Source organism: Crocodylus siamensis, chromosome 5 (assembly GCF_052110815.1).
Source record: "Crocodylus siamensis isolate JL-2025a chromosome 5, ASM5211081v1, whole genome shotgun sequence".
Classification (NCBI taxonomy): Eukaryota; Metazoa; Chordata; order Crocodylia; family Crocodylidae; genus Crocodylus; species Crocodylus siamensis.
In genome coordinates this window covers 43,446,099-43,454,383 of record NC_143399.1, presented here as the reverse complement: position 1 = coordinate 43,454,383, position 8,285 = coordinate 43,446,099, and the positions used below count along the sequence as shown (strand labels likewise).

General features: G+C 48.2%; 1 protein-coding gene across 1 annotated transcript; it reads left to right on the top strand.

Annotated features, from left to right (window-relative positions):
• The first annotated feature begins 933 nt into the window (after positions 1-933).
• FASLG (Fas ligand) lies at positions 934-6,462 on the top strand. Its single transcript, XM_090048192.1, has 4 exons — positions 934-1,374; positions 1,509-1,554; positions 3,813-3,878; positions 4,090-6,462. Exons 1-4 carry the CDS (start codon positions 967-969, stop codon positions 4,482-4,484), a joined length of 915 nt encoding a protein of 304 aa, XP_089904318.1. The 5' UTR covers positions 934-966; the 3' UTR covers positions 4,485-6,462.
• The last annotated feature ends 1,823 nt before the right edge of the window (positions 6,463-8,285 follow it).

The following is an 8,285-nucleotide window of genomic DNA, read 5'->3' as shown; positions in this document are numbered from 1 at the left end:
CGTCTTGGAGTCAACTATGACTCCAAGATCCCTTTCCGCTGCTGCGCTGCTGAGAAGGCCATCCCCCAGCCTGTAAGCGTGTTGGTGGTTCTTTCTGCCCCAGTGCAGCACTTTGCACTTGTCTTTGTTGAACTGCATCCTATTTTGTTCTGCCCATTTTTCCAGCCTGTCCAGATCTGCCTGGATCTGTTCCCTACCTTCTGGCGTATTAACTTTGCCCCATAATTTGGTATCACCTGCAGACTTGGACAGGGTGCTCTCTACTCTGTTGTTCAAGTCACTGATGATGACACTGAACAGCACTGGTCCAAGGACTGAGCCTTGCAGGACTCCGCTGCCCACGTCTTTCCAGGTTGATATCACCCCTTCCACCACCACACTCTGGGTGTGACCCCCTAAGTCAATTTGCCACCCACCTGACCCTGTAATCATCTACATCACAGCTGTCAGTTTATTTACGAGAACAGAATGAGATACCGTATGGAAGGCCTTCTTAAAGTCTAGGTAGACGACATCTACCTCAACTCCTGTGTCTAAGCATTTTGTGACCTGGTCACAGAAAGAAACAAGGTTAGTCAGGCAGGCTCTACCTGCAATAAACCCGTGCTGATTTCCTTTCAGCATTATTTCCCCTGCTGGGCTCCCTAAGCATTTTGTGAGAGAGACAGAGATAGATCTCAGGATGAGACAGAGAGATAGACAGAGATCTCTGTCTGTCTTCTTGTGAGATCTCTCTCTCTCTCTGTGAGGTGTCTATAGATACCACCTGTATGTTAGGCTGATGAAGATGCTCCGGTCTGCTCTGAGCCCGGGCTTGGCTGCCCGTGGCGGTGCGGGCGGACCAGCTGGGTGCGGAGTCCCCGGGCGGGGGCGGGGGGCCGGCGCTGAGGCTCCGGGGGCGGAAGCCGCGGGGATTGTGCTGCTGCCGCCGGCGCCGCGCGGCAGAGTCGGGCCGGTGGCGGGACGATGCAGGCCGGCAGAGACTGGGCGGGCTTCGGGGGGCGCCGGGCAGAGCCCCCCCGGGCCGCCCCGTCCGCGCCCCTGCCCCTGCCCCTGCCCCCGCCCCCGCCCCCGCCCTTGCCCCTGCCCGCCGTGCGGCAGAACCTGAGCTACGCGCCCCGGCCCGTGCTGTGGGTGGAGAGCGGTGCCCCGCCGCCGCCGCCGCCGCCCGTGCCGGCCAGGCCCCGGGCCAAGCGCGGCAGCCCCGGCGGGAGCGGGAGCGGGAGCGGGAGCGGGAGGAGCGGCGGCGGCGGCTCGTGCCCCGGCCTGGCGCTGTGGACGCTGGCGCTGCTGGCGCTGCTGGCGCTGGCGGGCGCGGGGCTCGGCTTGTTCCAGATCGTGCAGCTGCAGAAGGAGCTGGCGGAGCTGCGGGAGGTAAGGCGGAGGGAGGGAGAGAGGCCGCCCGTGGCGGGGCTGCGGGAGGCAAGGCGGAGGGAGGCCGCCCGTAGTGGGGCTGCTGGGGCCCTGATGCTGTGGTCCCCTGCTGAGTGTCCCCTCTCTCTTGGCAGGCCACCAGCCCCGGGCACCTGCCCCCAGCTGCGGAGAAGCACACAGGTGAGAGCCGCTGGGCCAGGGACGGCTGAGCCCTCGCCCGCTCCGGGGGTGAGCCGGAGCCCACCGGCAGCAGGACGTCACCCAGCTGTAGTCCCTGGGGAGCCTCCTGCCGCCTTCTGGGCCACAGGGCGGGCTTCGCCCTGGACGCTGGCCTGCTTCGGCAAGGACGTGCCTCCTCGCTTTGGCCGGAGGAACAGGTGTCCCTTTGCAGGTCACAAAGGAGTGGGGATCCCGGTGCTTCTCTTCTGCGTGAAGGAAGTGTCCCCAGTGCAGACAGGTCAGGCAACCACTGATGAGAGATGGGCCCAGCCCAGGCTCCCAGCCCTGAAAACCCAGGAGCAACCGAATCCTGACTTGGATGCCAGCCCTTTATGAAGCTTGAGCTTCATTAATGAAATGTCTGGCTTCCTTATATCTGGCCCCAGAGGAATAGACTTCCACCTTCAGCTCTCTCTGTGCAAAAATGAAGCTTATTTTCTACCTACAGGGACTTTTTGCCATCTTTAATTTTCCCTGAGCCTCAGGAAGGGCATGCTCACCCAGAAACTTGCAGAAAAAAATCATTTTTTGCAGTTTTTTAGTTGGCGTAATGAAAGGTGTCATCTCTGAACCAAGAGGTCTGGAGTCTTACACTTCTTTTTGTCTCAGACCAACCCTGCTACAAATACATCCCTGGCTTCCTTATTATACTATAAGTGATGCATGTAAGGAGAGAGGGGTGCCTAACACTATTATTTGTCTTCCTCCTCCCTGATGGTTATTTTTTTCCTTTTCCTTTAAAGTACAACATAATTTTCTTAAGTGTCTTCTGTATACGTTCCATTGGGGTAACCAAAATTGGCCAAAATTTTCCTGAGATTTGAAAAATGTGGTTTCAATTAAATTGAAACTTTCCATGCGAACATGTAAATTTTCATGAAACTTCATGCCAGGAAAAAAAAAAGCAACCCTTTTTTGGGAAGGCTTCCTTGGTTCTTTGCTCCAAAATGACTTTGCATTTTTCAAATTTGATTTTTCCATCATGAATTGCAAATTGAAAATGTATAGACAGCCGAATCCAAAAATGCTTTTTAATTTTTTCTTTAATGAAACATTTTGATGCATCCAAAACAATTTGTGTTCCCCAAAATGTTGTTTTCTGAGACATTTTGAAATGTTTTTGGTTTTGTTCTGATGCAATTTTGAAATTGGGGAATTTCTGATTCCCCCACAGTTCTAGTTGTAACTTAGGTTCTTTATCAGCCTTTGGGGGTGAGGATTGGCTGCTTAATTCAGTGCCTTGAAGAAGGTGACCCTACTTTTTCCTTGGGTCTCTTGGCACAGCCATAATCACAAAGAACAAATACTGATCCACAAATTCTTTAGAATTAAATATTACAGGGGAAATAGTACCCACAAGTATCTGGGTCCCTATAGTGCACATCTCCTTTGGAAAGATGTTGCCAAAACTAGCCAACCAGGGGCACTTCAGTCTCAGTGCACTTTTCTTGCACTGGTCACATGGTCAACTGACTCAGCTCTCCATTAAGTCTAAATCAGACTGCAGACTCTTCACCTAACACAGAGTTTTTCCAGTTGCTTGGTATCTTAGGAAACTTATCTGCTTTTGCCTTACGTTTTTACAGCCCCCTTAAAATTTTATGCTACCTCCCTTTGTAGCAAAGACTTAATAGTTAAGAGCTGTGTATAAGAAGTCCTCAGACGGCCTCCCAGAGCTAGAAGTTGCAGGAGCGTTGACTGGCACCTTGAATCTGCTCATTGCAATTGGGACATTAGTCTTTGGCCATAATAAACTAATCATAGATCATTTGTGTATTGCTGCCAGGTCATTTTTTGGTTTTAGCAGCTTGGAAGAGAGTTTAGTTTATTATTATTAATGATGTGGGCTCATACTCTGCATGGACTATGAGAGTGATTCAATCAGAAAAGCCCAGAAGTGCAGCTGTTTGTGCAATGCTGTCGTGTAGCATTGCACAAAGCCCAAATCACAAAGCCTTGTCCCCTTCATGTATTTTTTTCCTAACTTATTCTGATCCTTCTATCGTAACAGTCCTCTCTTTAAACTTCCCAGGCTACAGTATTCACCTGAATAGTGTCCCACAGCAGATAGTTCCATAGTTAGTAATGCCTTGCGTTATCTATTCCATAGTAAATCTGTTTCTCTCTAATTCCATGGGGAGTGTCCCTTTCTAATGTCATTTCATTATCAGGTCCTCTTCACAGAATTTGCAGCTAACTCCTTCTTTATTTTAATGCAGGGCTTCCAAATGCAACAGAAAAGATCGTGGAAAAGAAAGAGGTCAGGAAAGCAGTACACTTAACGGGTAGGTGATTGAGGGCAGAGAAGCAACATTTGCTGTGTATGAAGAAATTAAACTTCACAGCACCCACTTCTGAAGTCAGTGGGTGTAATTTCCATTTGAGAGATGAAGGAGCTGAAGTTACGTGATTTGCCCAAATGACTTTCAGTGGGGACTTGAAAACCGTTAGGCATATGTATTCATCTAACAGCTTCTTGTTCATCTTTGTTTCTAGGCAAATCTGGTCAGAAAGGCCTTCCTCTGGAATGGGAGGCCATCTATGGACATGCCTTCACTTCCAGCATTCAGTATAAACAAGGAAGCCTGATGATTAATGAAACTGGCCTGTACTTTGTGTACTCCAGTGTGTTCTTCCGAGGCGAGTTCTGCAACAACCAGCCTTTGGACCATACTGTTTACAAACGAAACCCAGGTTATCTAGGGAACCAGGTTTTAATGGAGGACAGAAGAATGAATTACTGTGCAACTCAGAAAATGTGGGCCGGGAACAGCTACCTGGGGGCATTGTTCAACCTCACCAGAATGGACAGGTTGTATGTCAATGTCTCCAAAATTGCTCTAGTTCATTTTGAAGAATCAAAGACATTTTTTGGTGTATTTAAACTTTAGGGATTACTCATTGGTGTGTGGCTTTCAGCAAATACACACGAGGGACTTCAGCATTCACAGGAGCTGCGCACTAGCAGAGGGTCTTACTGCAGGAGGCCCCTCAGGAAACCACCATCAGGCCTTTGATACCGGACAACTGAACTGACTCGAAAAAGGATTTAAACCTGATTCTTGGAACTCACCCTGAATTGTCCTAGGACAACCCTAACAGAGTAGCAGGAAGAACTCCAGCACCACAGAGGCCTCTTTTAAACTCACTACTTGCTCAAGAGGAGCACTTGCTACCTGAGAAAATGCAGATGCACTAGGCCAGATTCTGTGATAATCCAATTTGCACCATGTGTACCTACTGAAGGAGCCATTAGGCTCATGGAGAGGCTTTGTGGATGTTTCTATTTGTGTGCAAGAAAGTATGTTGGTTGTGGGTTTGTTTTTTCTGTTTTTTAGTGTGGGTGTATGTGAGTGGACAGGGTTTATATATGTGTGTGTGTGTGTGTGTGTGTGGGAGATAGATGGAAGCGGTATGAAGTCTGGGGTCTTTTTTATAATCTTCCTGGTTTGCTGAAGCCCCCTCTTACTCATTTGTTCTCCAACTGAATTTTTTTTTTACTCGGTGCCCTAGCAGAACTCACTGACACTGTGGAGTTTTCTGCCCAGCACAGGCAGTGATTGTTGATTATATAGTTATGTTATACATGGGCATTTAGCACCTTTAACCCTTGCTCTTGCATGTGCTGCAAGTATTTGCAGGGTGTGTCTACACAAGCCGCCCAGTGCAGTTGTTACTGTGCCGTTATTTAGTACTTACATAACCAGGTTCTAAATTACCATGATGACTATGCAGTGACTGGAGTTACTGTGCAGTAGCATCCCAGCACTGTTGCCCAGTGATGACTACTACGCAGTAGCTCATAAGTACTGTGCAGGAGTGTTATGTCATGCCTGGTGATGCATCTTGTGTAGATATGCGTGTGGGGGGGTTAACCGTAGAAGGGTTTTTAGAAAAAGAAAAGAAAAAAGAAAAAAATTCACCCCCCAAAAGTCTTTTTCCTCCTATTTGATTTGGAGAACTTTGACTTATTTCCCAGGATCACATTCTGTTCTTGGGCTCTTATAGGTAGTGTCTTACAGAGGAGGATATTAATAAATTACCCAGAACATTTGGTATATTGAAAAGGGGAAGGAAAGACGGGTGAACCTCCTCTCTGACTGCTTCTCTTCCATACACAGCACTGCATCATGTACTTGGGCGTATTCCAACAGTGAGAAAATGCCTTGGGGTAAATGAGGAGCAAAGTGTCTTGGCTTTTAAACCCAGAAGGTCCATTTACTTGCTGTTAGTAACCCCTAAAGTCAGTAGAGAAGAAACTGGTGTGAATTTGGCCCATAACAGTCTATCACTATTGAGGGTTTTGTGCAAGTCCCAGTTCCCCTTCATCCTCCCATAGGAAAAACTGCGCTCCAGTTCTGCAGCTTCCTCCTGTTCCCTTCCCCCTCCCCAAATCTACCTCAGCACCTTCCTTAGCTCTGGAGACTTTCTGGTCCTGAGCCACTTTAGACCTCAACCTTCACAGCAGGGAGCTATGTCCCCGTCTGCACTTTCCTCTCCTTCCCAGTTAAATCCTCACAGCCCTCTACAGTGCCTCCAAGTTGCCCATGCCAGTACTGCAAAGGCTGCAGACACCCATTGGCTTCCTTGCACAGCCTGGTTACCTCTTGCTTCATCTTCCCCACTTCTGTGTGTCAGACACATCCCACCCCCAGCTCTGTGACTCACTCAGGAAAAAACGGGTATATGACATTTGACTCTCCTGGTACCCAGTAGTGCCCAGAGAGGGTGGAAAGTGAAAACCAGGCCTTGCCTAACATGCTGCAAAGAAACATGATAACTTGAGCAGAAAAGTAACTATTGATGCATTCCTTTTAATATATATTTTATATATCTATAATGTATACTATTAATAAATAATATTTTTATATGTGGAACGGACCTCTTCTCATTCAGGAGGGTGGCAACTTGGAGTTTGATAACTAAGCATTAAGCTTGCTCCTCCACAATGATTGTAATTGAGAGATTAAATCTGAGTTTTCCTCATATTCAGGGAATGGGGGAAGCAAAGGTGTGGATCCTCTCTTTTTTCCCCAAATAGTTTATTGTAAAGGTGGGATTAGCTCAGAAGTCCAGATCTTTGTTCAAATTACGGCAGTCTTTTCAACTCCACAACATCAGAGTTGGATGCTGTGGATCCAGTGTTTTGGCTTGGTCCATTAGGAAAACATGGGCGAGGTATGACATATGGATAAATCACAGTTTTGCAACTTAAATCATCCTTAAACAACTGGTTTTGCGATTTTTTGTGGAAATCATGAAAAACAAGGAACTCTGCAGTCGCCATGAAAAATGGCATTGGCTGTGATTTCCCAGATCAAAAAAACCAAAACCTTAATAAAAATAAGACGCTGGCTTCCCAGCGGGAGCCAGCAGTCCTCACTGCTGCTGCTGCGACCCAGCCATGCACCTGCCTGGGAGGGGAAGGCACTAGCTAACGGGGTGGCACGAAGGGCAGTTGCCCCTTGTGCCTCTCTGTCAATCAGCACCAAAGGGCAGGGCCACATGAAGGGCAGCCAGCAGTCAAGGTGGTGGCTGCCTCATGCCTTTCAGCCAATCAGCGCTTGGGGGCGGGGCCGCCATGAAATGACTGTGAAATTGGCTCTTCCGGCTGGGACCAAGCTGCAAAAATTGCTTTCTCTCACTATGACTTAGGTAGGTGCCTATATTTGGATTATGATCCCCTAGAAATGTGAGGAGTTTGGATCCAGGGATTTGGTTCAGTCTTGGCAGTTGTAAGCGTTTAGGTGACCAGGGCATGAAGGTGGGAACAGAATTTCGATAATTGTGGGGGAAGGGGAGGCACAGGGCTGCTGTGTGAATCGGGCACAAAGACTGGCAAGTGACAGAGAAGCAGTACTCAGGGTAGCTGGCAGAGGATGTACTAATAGGGGGCTCATCTCACAGTGCATCTTGAATTGGGAAGGGAAGGGAAGTGGATGAAATCAAGGAAGAAAATAGGCTTAGAGCTCCAAAATATGAGGCCCCACATCTGACTTTTAAACACCATGAGATATGGGAGTGGAGAGGATTTCTGTGGCCTAGTAATTTAGGGCACTGGCTTTAAGGATCAGGAGACTTGGCTTCTGTCTCCAGCTTTGCCATTAACCTGTGGCATGTTGCAGGCCCAGTCATGTCCTTACTCTGTGCTTTTCCTTCTCCCCTACCCCTTTATCTCTCTTGATTATGGGCTTTTTTGGGTAGGGAATGTCTCTTACTTAACACACTACACTTAGCCTAGTGGGGCTAGCTGTGATCTCACTTGGGGACTCCAAATGCTGCTATAATATTGCTAATTTTACATAGGACCCCAATGGACCCCATGCAGGAACATCCCTTCCAAGCGGAGGCTTGTTTCCTTTCATTCTTCTCCTTTCTCTTTCCTAGTCTGAAGTCAGTTTAACAACTCTGATCTCAGTGTCAGCTTCTGCATTGCTCTACCAAAGTTACTATCTTTAATTAAAAGGGCTTCCTTTGAATTTCTATGCCTTGTAGACAGCAGCAGTTCCCACACTGTAGCTCAAGGGACACTGGTGATGATCACCTGGTGTTTGCATGGTGTGCTTCTTCTCTTAAGATCATAAGAAAATAGGGCTGGAAGGGACCTCATGAGGTCATCAAGTTCCAGCCTCCTGCTCAAGGCAGGATCATCCATGATGAAACCATCGCAGTCAAATGTCTGTCTCAGCGAT